We start from the raw sequence: 21,887 nt of genomic DNA, 5'->3' as shown, positions 1-21,887 counted from the left end.
AGTATGGGTAGTGGTATGGTAAACCTCTACTGCTGTAAGTACTACCAGTATGGGTAGTGGTATGGCTACCTCTACTGCTGTAAGTACTACCAGTATGGTTAGGGGTATGGCTAGCTCTACTGCTATAAATCCCATTTATTACTAGTTTGGGGTTAGGATTAGGGTTATGGCTATCTCTACTGCTGTAAATACAATGTATTACTAGTTTGTGTTAGGATTGGGGTTATGGCTAGCTCTACTGCTGTAAATAGTAGGCCTAGTATTACCAGTCAAGGGTTAGGGTTAAGGCTTGGCTGTGTGTGCGTGTGCACGTATGTCCATGTGTTTATGCTTTTATGTGTGTATTTGTATTATCTCAAGGTTCTCTGTTTACTTCTCACCAAAGTCAATGTAAGGTTAACACTTTTTTTCCCCTTTCTCTGTTTGCCATACTGCTGCTCTTCCAGTTTGACAGCATACATCGCTGCTGATGACAGTATACATTTCCACTTCAACAAAATACCTGCCAGACTGGTTCTTTCTCTTTATATGAAGAAGATGAGGTGGAAAGACATGAGCACAACTCTACAGCAAGTAATTATATTCTGGGAGCTCTTTGCCTTATTGTCCCTCTGTCTGCGCTCATGACATAATTTTTTATAATACTTTGTCTCCATCTAGTGTTCGAGCAGGAGAGCACACATTTTCAATGAAACCATTTCCTGAACTGTTCTCCATACATACTAAACTTTTCAGAGATCAATATGCCCCATGCCATGGTGTTTAAAACAAAACAAAATTATACAAACAAATATATATTGGCTGGTTTAGTCATGTGATTAAGAGGAAGAATCCTACAAATAAGACTGTCTATGCTTCCAGGAGTGATTCCGACTACGCTTGGACCATTCTGGCCGCGCGCTTCTGGGACCGTTCTGGCTACGCTTCCGGGACCGTTCTGGCTACGCTTCCGGGACCGTTCTGGCTACGCTTCCGGGACCGTTCTGGCTACGCTTCCGGGACCGTTCTGGCTACGCTACCAGGACCATTCTGGCTACGCTACCAGGACCATTCTGGCTACACTTTCTGGGCCATTCTGACTATGCTTCTGGGGCCATTCTGGCAACTCTGCCTCTACTCTGTTTAGATGAATTACTAGAAACTGCAGAGTGATAACTGCCACCTCACTGTGCTCATCACGGATTTGGACAACATGCTATTTAAAGGTAATTTAAGATGACATATGCAGGGTTTACTATGAATCTGGTCTCTGCGAGCGAACTCAGGAACTTTGCCTTTAAAAGGTGCATTGCATACATTGCTGATTGGTTAAAAGTCAATTCCACAAGTCACCACCTGCTAAATCTATGATGTTAAAATGCCTATTTACTCTGTTCCATCTGACTGCGCAATCCACCGTCTCATCAGCCCAGCCAGGCAATTTATAAACTTGATCTCCACTATAAAAAACTTCTAGACATTATCTCACATTTACTAAAGATTTTCATTTAGTTTTCAACAGTGGAGATTTGTAATAACCTTGCTGTCTGTCTCTCCGACATTTGCAACATTGTTTCAATATTAAAATTGGATCTCCAGCTGTCCTATAGTAAGGAACGTGTCGGGAGTCAGGACGAGACAGACAGACAGACAGGCAGCTTCTCTTAGCCAGTCTTGAATTATGAATCAGCTGGCATCATTTTTATGGATATATACAAAGAAATATAAATTGAAAAAAGGTACCGCGAAATGAAGTAGTGCTAGTGTGCAGTCTTTCCAGCTTCAGTTTGAAGTGATTGTGTTAGCTGTGTTGGCTAGCTCCTGTGAACAAAAGTATCCTGATGAGAGAGCACATTTTCTATGCCAGGCTAAATTGTGCCTCATTAGCTCATTGTTATGGATGTATCCAAATAAATGTCACTAGAAAACAGTTTAAACAAATGCAAATGCAGCTACTGTTATTCTGGCTGCACTGTTTGATGTGCTGTAAATTAGCTGTAGTTGACTAGCTAGCAAGCAAGGGATAAGAACGTTGCCAGCTAGTATGACAATGGAACATTTAGAACGGACAACTGGGTCGCGTCCATAGATACAGAACAAAAAGACTGAACGACTGGTTCGCATCTCTGGCAACCGAATCGATAGAACAACCAGCCGGCTTGGGTAACAACCCTAGATTTGTGTCGGGACTATATCTTGTGGAAGGGTGAAATAGTATGAATAAATTCAGCAAAATAACGTTTTTAATTAAATTATGTATATCATTATTTGAATATGTTGGTTAACCCTTTGTATGCCCTCAATATTTTGGCACGGTTTGCTGGCCCTGGACTTCGTCTTGGGCCTAACAACACCCGTGCCAATATATCCTCCAAACACCGGCTTCTCGGGCATTATCACTTAATTATTCTATCAGCATTGTGCAATGGGGATAACAGTTCTAACTACATATAGTACAACAACAATTTTTTTTTTTTAAATAATGAAATGTATGCATTCACTACTGTAAGTCGCTCTGGATAAGAGCGTCTGCTAAATGACTAAAATGTAAATGTAAATATAATAGATAATCTTTGCTATATTACAAAGCATCATGCCCCTAAGCCCGACATCCACCTGGCACAGGAAGATTTAAGTGTCCTCCCCAAGTCCCTCCCCAATAGTACCCGCAAAACACAAGTCTCAACGTCAACAGTGAAGAGGCGACTCCGGAATGCTGGCCTTCTAGGCAGAGTTGCAAAGATAAAAAGCCATATCTCTGATTGGTCAATAAAAAGAAAAGATTAAGATGGGCAAAAGAACACAGACACTGGACAGGGGAACTCTGCCTAGAAGGCCAGCATCCCGGAGTCGCCTCTTCACTGTTGACGTTGAGACTGGTGTTTTGCGGGTACTATTTAATGAAACTGCCAGTTGAGGTCTTGTGAGGCGTCTGTTTCTCAAACTAGACTCTCTAATGTACTTGTCCTCTTGCTCAGTTGTGCACCAGGGCCTCCCACACCTCTTTCTATTCTGGTCAGAGACAGTTTGCACTGTTCTGTGAAGGGAGTAGTACACAGCGCTGTATGAGATCTTCAGTTTCTTGGCAATTTCTCGCATGGAATAGCCTTCATTTCTCAGGACAAGAATAGACTGACGAGTTTCAGAAGAAAGGTTTTTGTTTCTGGCCATTTTGAGCCTGTAATTGAACCCACAAATGCTGATGCTCCAGATACTCAACTAGTCTAAAGAAGGAGTTTTATTGCTTCTTTAATCAGGACAACAGTTTTCAGCTGTGCTAACATAATCGCAAAAGGGTTTTCTAATGATCAATAAGCCTTTTAAAATGATAAACTTGGATTAGCTAACACAACGTGCCATTGGAACACAGGAGTGATTGTTGTTGATAATGGGCCTCTGTATGCCTATGTAGATATTCCATAAAAAAATCTGCAGATTTCAGCTACAATACTCATTTACATTAACAATGTCTACACTGTATTTCTGATGAATTTGATGTTATTTTAATGGCCAATTTTTTTTTGCTTTTCTTTCAAAAACAAGGACATTTCTAAGTGACCCCAAACTTTTGAATGGTAGTGTACTTAAGTATCAGAAGTATTTTTTCTTTGTTTAACCTTTCTTTAACTATGAAAGTCAGTTAAGAACAAATTCTTACTTACAATGACAGCCAAAAACTAACCCGGACGACACTGGGCCAATTGTGCGCCGCCCTATGGGACTCCCAATCACCGGCAGTTGTGATACAGCCTGTAATCGAACCAGGATCTGTAGTGACACCTCTAGCACTGAGATGCAGTACCTTAGAGCGCTGCGTCACTCGGGAGCCCAAAGTAAATGCTGTAAATCATATATTAAGCAAACCAGATGGCACAATTTAATTTTTTTTCATTTACAGACAGCCAGGGGCACCCTCCAGCACTCAGATATCATTTACAAACAAACAAAGCATTTGTGTTCAGTGTGTCTGCTAGATTAGAGGCAGTAGGGATCCCCTGTTCTCTTGATAAGTATGTGAATTGGACCATTTTCCTGTCCTTCTAAGCATTCGAATGTAACGAGTACTGTTGGATGGCAGGAAAAATGTATGGGAGTAAAAAGTACATATTTATTTTAGGAATGTAGTGGAGTAAAAGTACTCAAATCTATAAATAGTCAAGTAAAACTGGGGTGAAAGTAACACCGGGTAAAGTAACACGCCCATTTTCTCAGATAACACAGAAACTGGAATGACGAAGTGAAGTCCGCAAGTTCCTAATGTGGAGGACGAGCTCCCTGCAAAAAAAAAAAACAGTTATCAACAAAAAGTGGTTTTGAGCGATGTATGTTAAAAAAAATGGACCCAGAAGTATTTTTCAGTCGTAGTGTTGTGTTTAGTTGTTTAAGATTCCAAACATGTCATTTTCTTAACCCATCTAGTGACTAAATGACAGAATAGGTTTTAAGTATCATGCTAGCTAGTCTTGGGTGTTAGCCTGGGAGAAGTTACAGGAGAGAAGGGTGGGACGAATGCAACAACGTAAACTGATGACCTGGAATAAAAAATAATAAAAAATACAATTGTTTAAGCACAGGCCATTGTCTCCCCTGGTTCAAATTGCTTTTATAATGTTAGCAAAATATCAACAAATGACTGAATGTTTAAAAGTTATATGACATCATTCGAATTATGCCCTAATCAATTGCCTTAATGGATCAGTGAGAACACCTAAACTTTTATCTGCAGGTAGCCTAGTGGTTAGAGCGTTGGGCCAGTAACCGAAAGGTTGCTAGATCGAATCCGAGCTGACAAGGTAAAAAACTGCCGTTCTGACCCTGAACAAGGCAGTTATTCCACTGGTCCTAGGCCGTCATTGTAAATAAGAATTTGTTCTTAATTGACTTGCCAAAAAAAAAAAAAAAAAAGATAATTTTTTTTTTTTTTATTTCATCGGAAGGTTAGTGGTTAAACATATATGATTACGTGAGTCAATTTCCTTATGTCATGCCATGTAAATGTGAGAAGCATAATAAGTTTACCATTTGTGAAGAGAATAAAGACGTTTATTCTGTCAAGAACTAAGGAGCGCGCATGAAAAGGACAGCTGTGGGGCACCTGATTGGTAGCGCTAAGCATGAATAGTCATTTCAAATGGTGAAAAACATATCCTACTACATTCCCATTAAAGTGAGATGAGAAAATAATGGTTAATATTATAGTCTGATTTTAGTATGGCAAAATAGTGGTTGCGCAACATTGCGATGTTAACGCTTGGTTCATTTTTATAAATTTCGAACCTATTGCATTAATTATTCAAATCGTCACAAACATGAACTTATGTCTGATAGTACATTTGTTGAAAGCAATGAGCATTACAAACCAGAAACATGGAGATAAGATTTTGTGCACTTCTCGCCAGCTGTTACTTCTGTCCCAAGGCTGTCTTACTCCTGTTACGAACCGGCTCAGAGTTTGCAACAAAAGGGAGACAACGTGTAGACAAGAGTATCAAAATATATATTTATTAAATAAAGTAACTAAGTAATTAACAATGGTGTGTGTAATCAGTAATCAGTAGTGTAAGTGAGTGTTTTGCATACCTGAATGTAATAATGCAGGGTGTTGAAAGGTGCCAAAGCAAATAACCAAAAAACTACACAACCAAAATCAACAAAGTATCTGCGTGGAGAGAGTCTCCCCAATGACTGTGGAAGAGGTGCCTTTATCCTGGGACACACCCCAGCCCAGGTGTTTCCCATTTAGCTGACGACCCTTCCAACTCCGCCCACCGGCATCCTAATAAAGAAACAAGAACAAAGAGAGAGAATACGGCAGACAGAGTGGGAAGGTCGTCACACTCCCTTCCCTTACAACAGGTACAAAAATAACATTGTGTTAGTTCTGTTCTCGGTTTATATCATTTCAACTCATTTACCCCTAGAAATGCAATTACAGTTCCTAATGGTAGAGGCATACACTACATGGCTAAAAGTATGTGGACACCTGCTCCTCCAACATCTCATTTCAAAATCATGGGCATTAATATGGAGTTGGTCCCCCCTTTGCTGCTATAACAGCGTCCACTCTTCTGGGAAGGCTTTCCACTAGATGTTGGAACATTGCTGCGGGAACTTGCTTCCATTCAGCCACAAGAGCATTAGTGAGGTTGAGCACTGATGTTGGGCGATTAGGCCTGGCATGCAGTCGGCGTTGCAATTCATCCCAAAGGTGTTTTATGGGGTTGAGGTCAGGGCTCTGTGCAGGCCAGTCAAGTTATTCCACATTGATCTCAACAAACCATTTCTGTATGGACCTTGCTTTGTGCACAGGGGCATTGTCATGCTGAAACAGGAACGGCATTCTCCAAACTATTGCCACAAAGTTGGAAGCACAGAATCGTCTAGAATGTAATTGTATGCTGTAGCATTAAGATTTCCCTTCACTGGAACTAAGGGTGCTAGCCCGAACCATGAAAAACAGCCCCAGACCATTATTCCTCCTCTACCAAACATTACAGTTGGCACTATGCATTGGAGCAGCGAGCGTTCTCCTGGCATCCGCCAAACCCAGATTCGTCCATCAGACTGCCAGATGGGGAAGTGTGATTCATCCCTCCAGAGAACGCATTTCCACTGCTCCAGAGTCCAATGGCAGCGAACTTTACACCACTCCCGCCGATGGTTGGCATTGCGCATGGTGATCTTAGGCTTGTGTGCGGCTGCTCAGCCATGGAAACCCATTTCATGAAGCTCCCGACGAATAGTTTTTGTGCTGACATTGCTTCCAGAGGCAGTTTGGAACTCGGTATTGAATGTTGCAACCAAGGACAGTCGATTTTTGCGCACTATGCGCATCAGTATTCGGCAGTCCCGTTCTGTGAGCTTGTGTGGCCTACCACTTCGTGGCTGAGCCTTGTTGCTCCTAGACGTTTCCACTTCACAATAACAGCACTTACAGTTGACCGGGGCAGCTCTAGCAGGGCAGAAATTTGACTAAATGACTTGTTGGAAAGCTGGCATCCTATGATGGTGCCACGTTGAAAGACACTGAGCTCTTCAGTACGGGCCATTATACTGCCAATGTTTGGAGATTGCATGGCTGTGTGCTCGATTTTATACACCTGTCAGCAATGTGTTTGGCTAATTTGAAAGGGTGTCCACATACTTGTAGTGTATATAAGTTGTTTGTCAATACATTTGGTGTCTCTAGCTCTATTGATCTCTGAGTAATTAGGGAAAAAACTGAAGTGTTCTCTGCTACAGATACCCCAAAAACCTACAGTTAGTATCTAGTATAATGTTTCCACCATTTGTAGCGCGACACATCTCCTTCGCAAAGAGTTGATCAGGCGGTTGATTGTGGCCTTTGGATTGTTGTCCCACTCCTCTTCAATGGCTGTGCGAAGTTGCTGGATATTGGCGAGAACTGGAACACGCTATTGTACACATCGATTCAGAGCATCCCAAACATGCTCAATCGGTGACATGTCTGGTGAGTATGCAGGCCATGGAAGAACTGGGACATTTTCAACTTCCAGGAATTGTGTACAAATCCTTGCGACATGGGGTTGTGCATTATCATGCTGCAACATGAGGTGATGGCGGCAGGTGAATGGCATGACAATGGGCTTCAGGATCTCATCACGGTATCTCTGTGCGTTCAAATTGCCATCAATAAAATGCAATTGTGTTCGTTCGTTGTCCGTAGCGTATGCCCACCGCCACCACGGGGCACTCTGTTCACAACGTTGACATCAGCAAACAGCTCGCCCACACGCCAAAGTTCTCTAAAATGACATCAGAGGCGGCTTATGGTAGAGAAATTAACATTCAATTCTCTGGCAACAGCTCTGGTGGACATTCCTGCAGTCAGTATGCCTTTGCACGCTCCCTCAAAACTTGAGACATCTGTGGCCAAAACATTTTTTTAGGGTAGCCTTTTATTGTCCCTAGCGTGTGTAATGATCACACTGTTCAATCAGCTTCTTAATATGTCACACCTGTCAGGTGGATGGATTATATTTGTCACTAACAGGGTTGTAAACAAATTTGTGCAAAAAATTATGCTTTTTGTGCGTATGGAACATTTCTGGGATCTTTTATTTCAGCTCATGAAACATGGGACCAACACTTTACATGTTGCGTTCATATTTTTGTTCAGTATATTTATTTTACACCACTGATGTCGGGTCAGACATTATGTTTACATTTCTAGTGCCGACCGCAATTATTTACCTCTCATGATCATAAAAAAGCCAGTAGACATTTTTAGTTCACATTTTTTAATAACATGGCACAATTTACATAACACAAGTTTAAATGAGGAGCATGCTGAAGATTCAGTCGCTTCTTTTTTTTGGTCTTAAATTATTATTTTTTTGATTCTAGAAATACTTTTTTTACGTACATGATTAACAGCAAAAAACGTTTTTCTTGTTAACAATCTCTCTGCAATACGCATTGACTAACCACTACGGCTCCAGTGGACGTTTTTAATGTGGGGTTAAAAAAACACACTGCACAACATCTGGCTCTCACAGAGTTTTGAAGCGCACAACTAAACCTTCAGTGGACTACTAAAATAGATCTCTGCTCATTAGAAACAAACTGTCCATAGTTTAGACCATCTTTTTTGTCTTTTTTATTTTTTGTAGATACAACAACTTAGGATAGCACTTTAATACACTGTTAGATAAACATAACTTATTTCCAAACACATACTTTACACTCCTTTAGAAGGGATAATGTGCTGTATTTTTGTAAATGTGCTGTATTCTCTCCAAAACAAGACTAGTAGTGGGAGTAGTGGGAGTTGAGTTGTTGGGGTAACTGATAAGTAAGGGATCTCTCTCACTTTAAACTGTCTGTTCGGCGACTTCAGGCATTGGACTTCCTCTGAAAATAAAAATAGCTCTATAATAGACATTTTAAGGATTGTCACCACAACTTTGTATAATTTCTAAGAAAATTGTTTTACGTTTGCACAACCGTTGTACGGTATAGTGTTTTTCTACGAGCACTATTTCATTTCAGTGATATATACATTATTCTGGTTTTGTGAGACCTTGGTTGTGGAGAGAATACAGTGTTGTCAGAGTTAGTTGGGTGGTGACCAGGCTGGCTTTCAGAGTGTAAGCCCAGACATTTGTTGCATAGTTGAATGGGGGGTATGGTGGTCTCTGGTACAATGCTGCAAAAAGAACATTCTACCCTTCCTCCTTCTTAATAATAGTCCTCTATTTACATTTGTTCAAAGTAAAGCTTTCAAAACACCCTTTTGCATATTTGTACCTTGATTTGTTCCTTAAGAAGTGAGCATGTTAACTGTACACATATCTACACACTTTGCTGTCTGTCAATGCATTGAAGTACCTGTACATTCCAAAACGTCTGTGAGGGATCCGTTTCTATTAACCTACACACCTTCAGGGTATTCCAGGCCGCTTTCTATACAAGAGAAGAATACACACAAAAAGCAGGAGCAAACTGGAAAAAAGAGTTTAGTAAAATCTCTTTTTTTTTTAACATAATTTCATCCCCCTTTTTTTCCATTTTTTTTTTTTTAAAGAAAAACATCATCTGTGGGTGTGTTTTTCAACCACATATTATTCACAGCTATGGTACAGTCTAGTTTTCCCAAAGCTAAGTGCTTGGTGTGAGTTCAGTGTTAGTAATTCTGTCAGACACAGGGTATGGGGCAGAATCTGCCTGTAGTCCAGGGTGAGGCTAGGTTTGCACCCCGCTCCGTTCACCGTGCCTCTATGTCTTTGTGGTTGTGGGCTGACGGTCTGTCTCTGATGTCTGTGGTGAGGGGCATAGTCCGTCTGGGGGAGCCCGGCCTGGCACCCAGCGTGGGGATGAGGGGGGGCGGGGCGCTCAGGGAGGCCGTGGGCGGCGTTTTGTTTAGGATACCATTCTGGTGGGCTGCAGCTGCAGCAGCGTGGGCGGCATACGCTGCAGCGGCGGCCGAGGGGCTGACCCTGGAGTAGTGCATGCTGGGTAATCCGGGGGCCATGAGGCCGGGGTGGGGGTGTGGCAGGTGGCCTTCCAGGGCCGGGTGGTGCATGGCGACGTGCAGGCGGCCGTGCTCGTAGTCCTCTCTGAGCATATGCAGGCGCTCGCGCTCCTCCAGGTGGGCCCGGGCCTCCTGCTCCCGGCGCTGCTCCAGGGCTAGAGGGTGGTGGTGGTCACGGTTAAAGTCATGAGACTCTCGGTCCCTGTAGGAGCGTTCTGCCTCGTAGAGGCGCTGTCCGGCCAGCCGGTGCAGGGGGTCGTTCCTCAGCAGCAGTTCCCTGGTCAGAGGGTCCCGTCTGTGGATGTCCAGGCCCCTGTAGGGGTCCCTCATGGGGTCCCAGTGGAAGGCTGGGTAGGGGAACCTCTCTGCCCCTGGGATGGGGCTAATGCCCATGAAGGGGGCCACCATTCGAGTCCTCTCCAAGCCGCTGATGCTGTTCATGGGGTGGACGCCCGCCATGCCCATGGGCATCGCCATGGAGGAGGCGGGGTGGGTGTGGAAGCTGGGCGTGGGGGGCACCTGGGGTGGGTGTGGGTGAGGGTGTGGGTGAGAAGGGGGCCTGTCCCTGTCCGTAGGGCTGTCCTGCTCCTCTTTCCTCTCCTCCTTTACCTTCACCTCGTTGTTGTTCTTCTTGTGGTGCTCGTAGAGAGAGGGCAGCTCTCCCTTCTTTTCCATCAGGGCCTCCCTCTCCCCCCTCCCCAAGCCCCCGTTGGGCCGGTCCAGGCTGGTCTGGCGGATGTAGGGTGAGGTCGTCCCTCTGCCATTGCCCTTGTCCTCAGACACCCGCCCGTCGTGGATGATTGGCGTTGTGTCCTTGTCGCTGTGGTGATTTTCTTTGAGCTTGTGCTCGTCTGTGCCGTTGTCCTTCCAGGAGTCGGGGTGCTCCCTGTCCCTGTCTCGGTCTTTGGGCTTGTCCTTATCCCTGGGGGGTTCGCTGGGGGGCAGGTGGTTCCTTGGGGGCTCCGGGGGACGGCTGTGACCCAACAGGCTGATGGGGTTGATGGGGACTGGGGACGGATGGGTCTGGTGACGCTTCTCCATGGCTTCCCTGGATGGACACACACAACAATGGGCTTTAAAGTCATATTTCAATTTGTATCACTAGTTCATTGTTTGTCAGTGGTATAACTTTAGGGTACATTCAGAGTTGTCACTTCATAACACCCACCTCTCCTTGTCATCTTTGTTGACGGAGGAAGTGTCTCGCTTGTCTGAGTCTCGGTCTCTCTCGTGGGAGCTGACTGAAGCGCTCCTCTCTGAGTCGCCAGGTTTCAGCCAGGGTGGAGGGGTGGGGAAGGAGGGCGGCGTGCGGTGCAGCCGGTTCCACGGCTCGTGGTTGTTGCTGAAGTGCTGCTGTGCGTTGGGGCTGTCTTTATGGCCAAACACAGAGTTAGGCGCTGTTAGGGATTCAACACACGGAAAGAAGAAAAGACCAAAACACAAGTTAAAAGGCATATCTCCCTGGTGTGATGGTCGGTCAACACTAACGTTAGAATCCCATGAATACCCCATGCAACGTTCGTTTTTCATTTTCATAATCTGACAGGAAATCCAAAAGATTTGTTGTCAAATACACATATACATTGTTGTCATGGAGATGAAACTCACTTAGTGCTGGGTTTCCAAGCCCACCAAAGGCTGCTGTGCTGAGAGAGGCGAGTCCTCCAAATGAGGGAGGCCTACTGAATGGCTCTGAGGGAGGGAGGGAGGGAGAGAGAGAGAGGGAGGGAGGGAGAGAGAGAGAGAGAGGGAGGGAGAGAGAGAGGGAGAGGGAGAGAGAGAGAGAGAGAGAGAGAGAGAGAGAGCAAACACAGTCAGCACCCTCTATATTGCTCCTTTACAGTGTCAACCAGCTTCTGACACAGACACTGTACTTGTCAGTGCTCCATACACCCTCAAAATCAATTGATGTTTTTGTTTATATCTCTTTAAATCAAGTTTGACTTGACTGTACTGTGTGGGCTGCCTCTTACCTAAGTGAGGTGCAGGGGTGAGGAAGTTGCCAGGGTGGTGGGACGGGTGGCCGAACGGGCCGGCTGACGGGTGTGTAGAACCTGACATGGGAAAGAGAAAGAGTTGATGTAAGACATCTTCATGATAGAAAAACTAGATATTCATCTCCCTTAGCTTAGCATCATAGCTTCCCTAATGATTTTGAACTGAGATACAATGTAGGAAAGATAAGCAGGATGCGTCCCTTTTTAGAGGCAAGAGCATTGATCTCAACCTGTAATCTATAACCTATGTGGAGACCGGTGCTTTGCCTTGACACGCCATGTTAAAAATAGACCCCTCCACGGGGCCAGTGGGATTGATCTAGCTCTGTGGGGAGAGGAGGTCCTGGAGATAGTGTGTCAATCATAGAAATACAATGACCCATGAGTGTTCCAGTCAAATTGTTCTGGTCTGAAGAGCTTTGTCCCTTCTGGTAATCCAATTTCTATGGTGACAATCTACCTCTACCCAGGACACTAACCAACTCGCACTCACCTGCTGCTGAGAAGAGTGTGGCGGGACGCGCTAAGTCGTGGGGGTGGTGCATTGCGCCGAAGAGGCTGGGGCCGGGGGGTCGACTCAGGAACTCCGGCTTGAGCCCGAAGTCCAGCTTGTGTGGGTCGACCTGCATCTGCTGCTGGAAGACGCCAGACAGGGAGAAACAGCACATGAAAAACCCATCGCCTACACAGCAGCAGAAGGGGTTCACTTTTGTTGGTTATCTGAGAGCTCAGCATGAAGCTGATCGCCGTATGCGAGTAAAGTAACATTTCCTATACTTTCATTGCATATCTGCAAAAGATGGGTTAACGCTCGTGCAAATAAAAAATATGTGTAAATGGCATTTACCCTCCAGTACACCACTGAAGGTACCACAAGATGACAGTCCTCTTATAAGTCTCTCTCTCTCTCTCTCTCTCTCTCTCTCTCTCCTGCTCTCTCTCTCTCTCTCTCTCTCCTGTCTCTCTCTCTCTCCTGTCTCTCTCTCTCTCTCTCTCTCTCCTGTCTCTCTCCAGGAGGGGAGCTGGATTATACTACCAATTTAACTGGCTTGGGGCTTAGATGATAGAACATTGGGGTTTAGAGAACCACACTATAGTGAAGCACAACAAACAGTGTTTCTCTACAGTCTGTGAGTGGAAGGAAGTGCAAAGGGGAGGTCTCACCTTGACTTTCTGCTGGTGGTGGTAGATCTGCCAGGCCATGTGGACATGCATGGCACACCACTTCCCCGGTTTCTGGACAAACGCAAAACAAGAAGATATGGTTAACCTCAAAGGCAGGATTCTCAAGGACACATTACGGGATGTTTCTTTTTAGTTTTCTTTTAGGGGAGAGAGAATTAAAGCATTCCTACCCTGAGAATGGGCCGAAATGGATCCGTCAGCTAGAGGGGATAGAGAGATGTGGGGGGAGAGAGGTGGAGAGGGGGGGCTCAGTTACTTTCATGTCTCTCAGGCGTTCTTAATTAGCAACTAGGCATGGCTTCACTATTGACTGCGTGAGTGTGTCCAGACAGGGTGCTTACCCTGGGGTCCTTCTGTAAGAGTGTGTGTGGGACGGCTCCAGGTCTTGAGGCCACATCCAGTGGGTTAGAAGTCTACAGAACACAGAGAGAGCTCATTGTGAGAGGAGGTATGGGGAGCACCGTCTCTGTCTTTAGTGTGTACATGCACGGTTTCCAAGTCCACTCCCTATTCTGATAACGTATGTTAAGCTGTGTGTTGGCCGTCAGAGAGAACCCTCTACAATGAAGATGTGTTTGTCATGTTCACTCCTTGTGTGTGTGGTGTTGGCCTGTGGCCCCTACCTTGGGCTGGAAGGCCCCCTGCAGCGAGCCGAATGGCCCGTTCGGAGGGATCACTGGAGGAATGCCGGACACGCCCGGGGGGTAGGAGTGGAACAGCTGAGAACAGAAGAGAGGAGTGAGGATGGGTGTGGTGTTGTTCCGACAGAGGAGAAGGACAGCAGCTGTATGAACACTGAGATGAAGGAGGGAGGGGCCATGATGACATGACATGGTACAGGGGGGAGGGAACAACGTGACAGACGTGATGATGTCACAACAAACCCACCATAACTAGGGGTCAACATCCAGACCGCCGTCAGTCAGGTAGCTACAACTGTCACTGTCCTTAGTGCCTCAAAGTGTTTCACAAAACTAAAACACTTACTAGGTATTTACTAAGCACTAACATGGAAATTACAGAGTAATAACCTATGAATGACTTATTAGCCACTAACATGGAAATTACAAAGTAATAACCTATGGATGACTTATTAGCCACTAACATGGAAATTACAAAGTAATAACCTATGGATGACTTATTAGCCACTAACATGGAAATTACAAAGTAATAACCTATGAATGACTTATTAGCCACTAACATGGAAATTACAAAGTAATAACCTATGGATGACTTATTAGCCACTAACATGGAAATTACAAAGTAATAACCTATGGATGACTTATTAGCCACTAACATGGAAATTACAAAGTAATAACCTATGGATGACTTATTAGCCACTAACATGGAAATTACAAAGTAATAACCTATGGATGACTTATTAGCCACTAACATGGAAATTACAAAGTAATAACCTATGGATGACTTATTAGCCACTAACATGGAAATTACAAAGTAATAACCTATGGATGACTTATTAGCCACTAACATGGAAATTACAAAGTAATAACCTATGGATGACTTATTAGCCACTAACATGGAAATTACAAAGTAATAACCTATGGATGACTTATTAGCCACTAACATGGAAATTACAAAGTAATACCCTATGGATGACTTATTAGCCACTAACATGGAAATTACAAAGTAATAACCTATGGATGACTTATTAGCCACTAAAACAAATCTACAGTTATTAGCTAGTCTTAGCTAGTGTTGAGAGTAAAACTCTCTCACCAGAAAGAATCCTACTATACAATCCCAACGGGTGTCAGTCTGTTGAGGCTTACATAATATACTTCCACATTAATGAACTCATTTTAAATAGGGTTACCCAGCCTAACGCTGGTGATAGCAGTGAGATGAATTAAGACCAAACTCTGACTAACATGTAATTGCTACTCTGATTCACAACAAGCACAACAGTTGAATGCCTCTGAATAGCAGAGCAGTAATTGAAGGCAGAGGTCAAGTGTGGTGGAGACAAAAGCATTTAGCGGCACACACACACACGCACACACACACACGGTACAGCCATTGAACTAAATTGAGAATTTGTCCTATTCACTAGGGGTTGCAATGATTCAGCCAGGATCCATCGTGTGAATGGTACAGTAGTGAATGATTCAGCCAGGATCCATCGTGTGAATGGTACAGTAGTGAATGATTCAGCCAGGATCCATCGTGTGAATGGTACAGTAGTGAATGAATGAGCAAGCAAACAGTCGTGTTAGCAGACAGACAGGTTGTGATGGGTAAGACAAAAATACAGCCTTCCTGGACAGACAGGATGCTGTATTCTCTCAGAGCAGAAGCAGAGGTGGAGGCATGGGAGCTACTGTATAAATACACACAGAAGTACAACATGAACTAGCATGGATAGAATGGGTGGAGAGGCACGTACTCAGTGTACAAACTACCCCACAAACACACAGAAACTCACGCTGTGTCTGTAGAAGGGGTCAACTTTTGTTGGGAATTTTTCAAACTGTAGAAGGAAGGAAATAAACAGAACTAAGAACAAGGAAAGAATATTCCAGCAGCTAAAGAGAAGCTTAATGATCTACATGTCAGACTGGGCTGTTTAGTGAATCAAGAACACAGAGGAGCCATTTGACCACATCGTTATCCTCAGCCTTTAACAGCCTCTCCCTGCCTCTCGCGCTCCCATTTCGTGAGCGACTGAAGAGCTCATAAACTATGCAGCTCTATGTATCCCTGTGTCTCATTTGGGTTCATTTAGTGGTTTAATGTGGACCTAGGGAATACATTTCCCCCAGTCAAGTATAAACACTGCGGTCTTAAAAACACTTTAATGTCCTCATTAGCTGTCAGAGTGCTAGCCAATCTGTCTTTGAGGAATATCTTCAGAGCAATGTCAAATACTCTGCGGTTACAGTAGGCGTGTGTGTGTGTGTGTGTGTGTGTGTGTTTACATTACATTTACATTTTAGTCATTTAGCAGACGCTCTTATCCAGAGCGACTTACAGTAGAGTGCATACATTTTTACATACGGGCCCCCCGTGGGAATCGAACCCACAACCCTGGCGTTGCAAGCGCCATGCTCTACCAACTGAGCTACAGTGTGTGTGTGTGTGTGTGTGTGTGTGTGTGTGTGTGTGTGTGTGTGTGTGTGTGCGTGTGTGCGTGTGTGTGTGCGTGTGTGTGTGTGTGCGTGTGTGTGTGTGTGCGCGCGCGTGTGTGTGCGCGTGTGCGTGTGTGTGTGTGTGTGTGTGCGTGTGTGTGTGTGTGTGTGTGCGTGTGTGTGCGCGTGTGTGTGTGTGTGTATGGTCTTATTCTTCTATCCTTGTCGGGACATTTACCACGTTCCCACGAGGACAAAGGATATTTTAAGCTTAGGGGTTACGGTTAGGGTAAGGTTTAGGGAAAATAGGATTTTGAATGGAAATACATTTTAGGTCCTCACAAGGATAGAAAAACAAGTGTGTGTGTGTGTCTGTTGTCTGGGACCATGGGTGTGTCTGTGTATGTGTGTGTGTGTGTTAGAGAGAGGGCTGGTGAGCAGGCCTGTACCAGAGGGACAGACACACAGTGCCTGTGGCCCCAGACAAACAGCGGGGCTCCAAACCCAAAGCATTCTCCTATAATGAAAACTCAACTAACGACAGTACATGATGTCATTTAAGGCAGAATGATTAAAATGGTATTATGTTCTCAAAGCTGGCCCAGAATTAAACAGTTATTGCCAATTTAGCAAAAGCTGGATTCAAGTTTGGGGTGCCCAAAATATTCCAGAGAAAACACTAGAAAGAGTTTTTGGGAGAATAAAGGCATCATTGTAGTAAAGAATGGAGAAACACATGGTTACTGTTAGAAGGCACGCCACAAAAAAACTGTTTTCCTCCAGCAAGACTAGGACTACCTTATAGTACCAATACTGTATTAAAACAGCCATGTTCAAAAACACTACCCTTTCCACCCCATTGTTAATGCATATACACCAAGCACTTTGAGGTTTTTGCTATAAAAACTTAATAAAATAAAACATCAAACATTGTTATCATTACACACCCCCCACCCCCCAGTCCACCGCCCCTCCTCCCTAAAACCCCCAACCCTCTTCGCCCTCCCTGGAGTGGTGTTCTACTTATCCTCACATTTCTTGCTGGGGTACGCACCATGGGGGGTGCAGGGGTTGGCATGATGGCGTGGGAGAAGGGGGTGAAGGTGTGCTGGTGGGTGTGCTGGTGCGTGTGTTGGTGTTGGTGTTGGTGCTGGTGCTGGTGGAGCTCGGTGCGCAGGTAGGGGGGCGGGCCCAGGGAGGCCCCGCGGTCGGCGCTCTGCGAGGCGAGGAAACGGTTGTTGAGCTCCTGGCGCAGCAGGTCTTGTTCTGGAGGAGAGAGAAAGGAGAGGGAGAGAAGAGGAGGAAGAGGAGGAGGAAAGAAGAAGACTCGTGGTCAGGACCTGTGTCTGTTTGTCTGTTCCAGATCTGTTCTATAAAAGCTAAGGATAAGACGAGGAAGAATACCCATGATGGCGAAGGTGTCTGCTCCAGATCTGTTTTAAGTGAGAGTAACAATATCCATGGCGGAGCAGTACAACCATTACAGAGGGTCTATGGTGTTAGTCCCATGTCACATTAAAACCAAGATAGAGAGTCAGGATGATCTGGATGACAACGTCCTTGTATCGTCTTCACTATGGGACTCACACAGGACATTCCTGAACGACGAGTCAGCAACTACACTGCAATTATATGAAAACCTCTAACCCCATTTTAGACCAGAGCTGTTCATTAACTGACCAGCTCACAACAGGTTGAGGAGAAATAGACAAATGCATTTTACGTGTTTTTCAGAAAATATTATTCTGTATTGACTGTTTTGATTTTCGGTGAGATGAACACATTTCCTTGTGAAAGTGAGTATTGCTCAGAGCGATACCATTACTAAATCATGATCACATTTGATCACAGTTTGGCACGACAGGAGAGGGCATAAGCACTTTCATCACATGGCCTGATTGGAAAGATAGTGTGTGTTGTTTGAGTAACCAAATCAATCAATCAATTAATCAAACCCACCAGAATATAGACAGTGGGAAGGACAGGGCGCCTGTCAGCACCTACTGCACCACTATAGACAAACACAGACGGCACAGAGTGCAGCTAACACAATCCTGAGACGTCAGTCTCTGTCTCCTAGAAATTAGCACCAAGGTAACCTTATGTCCGTCTCTCTCGCTCCCTGTCACAGTTTAACACGTCTTGTGCTCCACACGCACCTATCATGCCACAAATGACCTGGTTTCTGCCACAACAGCCATGAGAATTTAGAGCTTTGCACTTTGTCTTGCGCCAGCTGTTGTTGTGGTGCAGTTCTCCTGCCTGTCCACGTGGGGGGCAGCCTGGTACATGTGCCTACCTGAGTAGGGTGTCCCAGCGGCGGGGTGTCCTCCGGGGACCGGCAGGGTGCTAGACGTCAGTGGCGGAGGTGGGGGCAAGACTGCTGGAGGCGCAAACATATTGGGGTGATGGGGGTGTTGCGAGGACTGCAGGGCGGTGGGGAAGCCGTGGGGAGCAATCTGATTGCCTGGGAGGGGCAGGGGGAAGGCGGTGGCTGCTGCTGCAGCGACTGAGCCGGATGGCGGGTGGTGGGGTAGGTGTGCGGACGGGCCAGCGGGGCCGTGGGGCCTGGTGCCGCCCGGGGTACTACTCCGACTGCTACTAGAGAGAGAGAAGGGGAGAGAGAGATAAAAAAAAATGATATCACTTCCACATGTCAACTTCCCCCTGTTTATAGTAGATATGAAGCTCTAACAGACAGAATGGTTTCACATACCATTAAATGTTGTGTCATACCCGTGGTATATGGTCTGATATACCTATGGCTGTCAGCCAATCAGCATTCAGGGCTCAAACCACCCAGTTTATAAGTGCAATTATAAACTCAAACTGTGGTTTGAGCCCTGAATGCTGATTGGCTGACAGCTGTGGTATATGAGGCCGTATACCACGGGTATGACAAAACATGTATTTTTACTGCACTAATTATATTGGTAACCAGTTTATAATAGCAATAAGGAATCTCTGGGGTTTGTGGTATATCATTGGATGGGGCCACAGTGTCTTCTGATCCCTCCTGTCTCAGCCTCCAGTATTTATGCTGCAGTAGTTTATGTGTCGGGGGGCTAGGGTCAGTCTGTTACATCTGGAGTATTTCTCTTGTCTTATCCGGTGTCCTGTGTGAATTTAAATATGCTCCCTCTAATTCTCTCTTTCTCTCGGAGGACCTGAGCCCTAGGACCATGCCTCAGGACTACCTGGCATGATGACTCCTTGCTGTCCCCAGTCCACCTGGCCATGCTGCTGCTCCAGTTTCAACTGTTCTGCCTGCGGCTATGGAACCCTGACCTGTTCACCGGACGTGCTTGTTGCACCCTCGACAACTACTATGATTATTATTATTTAACCATGCTGGTCATTTATGAACATTTTAACATCTTGACCATGTTCTGTTATAATATCCACCCTGCACAGGCCAGAAGAGGACTGGCCACCGCTCATAGCCTGGTTCCTCTCTAGGTTTCTTCCTAGGTTTTTGGCCTTTCTAGGGAGTTTTTCCTAGGGAGTTTTTCCTAGCCACCGTGCTTCTTTCACATGCATTGCTTGCTGTTTGGGGTTTTAGGCTGGGTTTCTGTACAGCACTTTGAGATATCAGCTGATGTACGAAGGGCTATATAAATAAATTTGATTTGATTTATATGGCCAATATACTACGGCTATGGGCTGTTTTCAAACCTCCGCGTTGCGTCGTGCATAAGATCAGCCCTTAGCCGTGGTATATTGGCCATATACCACACCCTCTCGGGCCTTATTGCTAAAATAACCACCACTGGCAAACATTATAGAACAGAATCTGTGTTTGAACGCTTCTCTAGTTGAAGAGATACTTCGGGATTTTGGCAATGAGGTCCTTTATCTACTTCCCCAGAGCCAGATGAACTAGTAGAGACCATTTTTATGTCTGTGTCCAGTATGAAGGAAGTTAGCGGTCGTTTCACGAGCCAATCCTACTAGCTTTAGTGCAATGAAGACTGGAAGTCTATGGGTATCTGCTCGCATGCTAGTAGATACCCATAGACTTCCAGTCATTGCGCTAACACTAATTATCATTATCAAACTACCGCTAACTTCCATCATACTGGACACAGAGACATACAAATGGTATCCACAAGTTCATCTGACTCTGGGGAAGTAGATAAAGAACATCAGTGCCAAAATCCCAAAGTATCCCTTTAATCAGCTCCAGAGGTACATGCATAAAGAAGGACAGAGAGAGAGAGGAAGAGACCAGGCAGAGAGCCTGTTGTTGTGTGTGTGGGTCTCTCCCTCTGAGACTCATGTAGCAGTATCTTAACAAGCTAAGCCCCAAAAGCTTATTAGCAGCTGCCGCCTGTCTCCGTAACCACCATGTGATTATTCACAGAGGCTGCCAGACCCGTTGGCACACTGGCAGAAGGTTCCAGACACAGAGCCAGCTCCTTCCTGAGACGGAGAGCCTTCGCTGGGACTGGGGCTGAGTGGGGCTCATAGAGATGGGTAAAGAGCTGTGACTGGTAGGTAGAGAGCTGGAGGCTACTATCAGCGGATGACAATGTGGGTGGTTAATAAATCCAAGCACTTATCGCTCAGCTGGAGAGACGGTGGCTTAACTACCCTGGTGAGAGTCAGCGATGTTATCTGGCTGGAGGGTTTCAGCGCATTACTAATTCAAGGTTTGATCTTGCCAATCATTTACACGCTGACATAAGATAAGAGTTTGAATACTTTCAGGTAAATAGACTTGGGACTCACCTGAGGCCGTTGAAGCTAAGGCTATTGCTGTAGGCAGACAGGGGGCGAGGGTGTGGCCCACAGCGTGAGGGGGGGCGATGAAGCCCGGCCTGGCTCTGGCTGGGGTGGTGGGCCGGTAGGGCGGGAGATGGGGGGTGTGGGTGCAGGCTGGCGGTGGGCGGAGGCCGCGGGTGGGGCAGGGGCTCAGGTTGGTGCTGGGGCCGGGGTTGGGGGGGCTGCGAGGGCTCTTGGCCCTGAGCGAGAGGCAGGACTTCGGGGATCTGAGGCCTGAGGGACGCCTCTGAGCGTGGGGGCTGGTGGACAGGTACCTGGGCCAGACGGGAGCTGGGGGGAGAGGGCTGGGCCTGGGAGGTGGGTAGGGACAGAGGCAGGGGGCGGGCAGCCGCGCGGGGCTGCGGGGGTAGGGGCTGCTTGGGAGCACTGGGCGCGGGGGGAGGCACGAGGGCTTCCCTGCAGCTTTCCAGGCTCTTCTCCTGGCTGCGCTCTAGGCCTGACACCTTGGAGAGGCCCAGGCCGCCACGCTCCTGGCTGTCATTGGTGGAGACGCCATTGATGCTGAAATCTGGAACTGTGGACAGAGAGAGGGAAACACAAAAAGAGAGACTGGTCAGTACTTCAGTCACAGACACAGTTCATATTGAATCACACAGACTGCTCACTCCAACAAATAAGAACTCCACAAGAGCTTCCAAACACTAGACAAACTCTGCTAATTTCTACAGAACAGTCCATTGATAAAGTCCATTAATAATACCATATACAGGATGCAAGACCTAAACAGAGCCCCTCTACAGTGCTTGTACATGGCAGGTAGGTCCTACTCAGACAGACACTGTGCTGTAGCATCAGCAGTCAGCTCTCTGCATGGTGTATGAGCTGGGGCAGGAAGACTAATGGAGGATGACAGTGCATACA

At 45.8% G+C, this 21,887-nt stretch overlaps 1 protein-coding gene across 7 annotated transcripts in view; it reads right to left on the bottom strand.

Moving 5' to 3' along the window:
- Positions 1–8,223: 8,223 nt before the first annotated feature.
- Positions 8,224–21,887, bottom strand: part of auts2a (activator of transcription and developmental regulator AUTS2 a) — a 491,988-nt gene continuing 478,324 nt past the window's right edge. For 2 of the 7 annotated variants that reach the window (XM_082960361.1, XM_082960366.1), the window contains 13 exons: positions 20,973–21,540; positions 18,541–18,842; positions 17,275–17,507; positions 15,599–15,643; positions 13,779–13,874; positions 13,497–13,568; positions 13,326–13,355; positions 13,135–13,206; positions 12,464–12,605; positions 11,947–12,027; positions 11,582–11,665; positions 11,142–11,382; positions 8,224–11,021 (listed from right to left, as the gene is read on the bottom strand). In XM_082960361.1, coding sequence (XP_082816487.1) covers positions 9,707–11,021; positions 11,142–11,382; positions 11,582–11,665; positions 11,947–12,027; positions 12,464–12,605; positions 13,135–13,206; positions 13,326–13,355; positions 13,497–13,568; positions 13,779–13,874; positions 15,599–15,643; positions 17,275–17,507; positions 18,541–18,842; positions 20,973–21,540 — 3,281 coding nt within the window. In that variant the 3' untranslated portion in view covers positions 8,224–9,706. The remainder of the gene's footprint in view (positions 11,022–11,141; positions 11,383–11,581; positions 11,666–11,946; positions 12,028–12,463; positions 12,606–13,134; positions 13,207–13,325; positions 13,356–13,496; positions 13,569–13,778; positions 13,875–15,598; positions 15,644–17,274; positions 17,508–18,540; positions 18,843–20,972; positions 21,541–21,887) is intronic. The other 5 variants (XM_014137879.3, XM_082960364.1, XM_082960362.1 and 2 more) reach the window with 5 other exon arrangements.

Source organism: Salmo salar, chromosome 13 (assembly GCF_965601325.2).
Source record: "Salmo salar chromosome 13, fSalSal1, whole genome shotgun sequence".
Lineage (NCBI taxonomy): Eukaryota > Metazoa > Chordata > Actinopteri > Salmoniformes > Salmonidae > Salmo > Salmo salar.
This window is presented reverse-complemented; position numbering and strand designations above follow the sequence as displayed.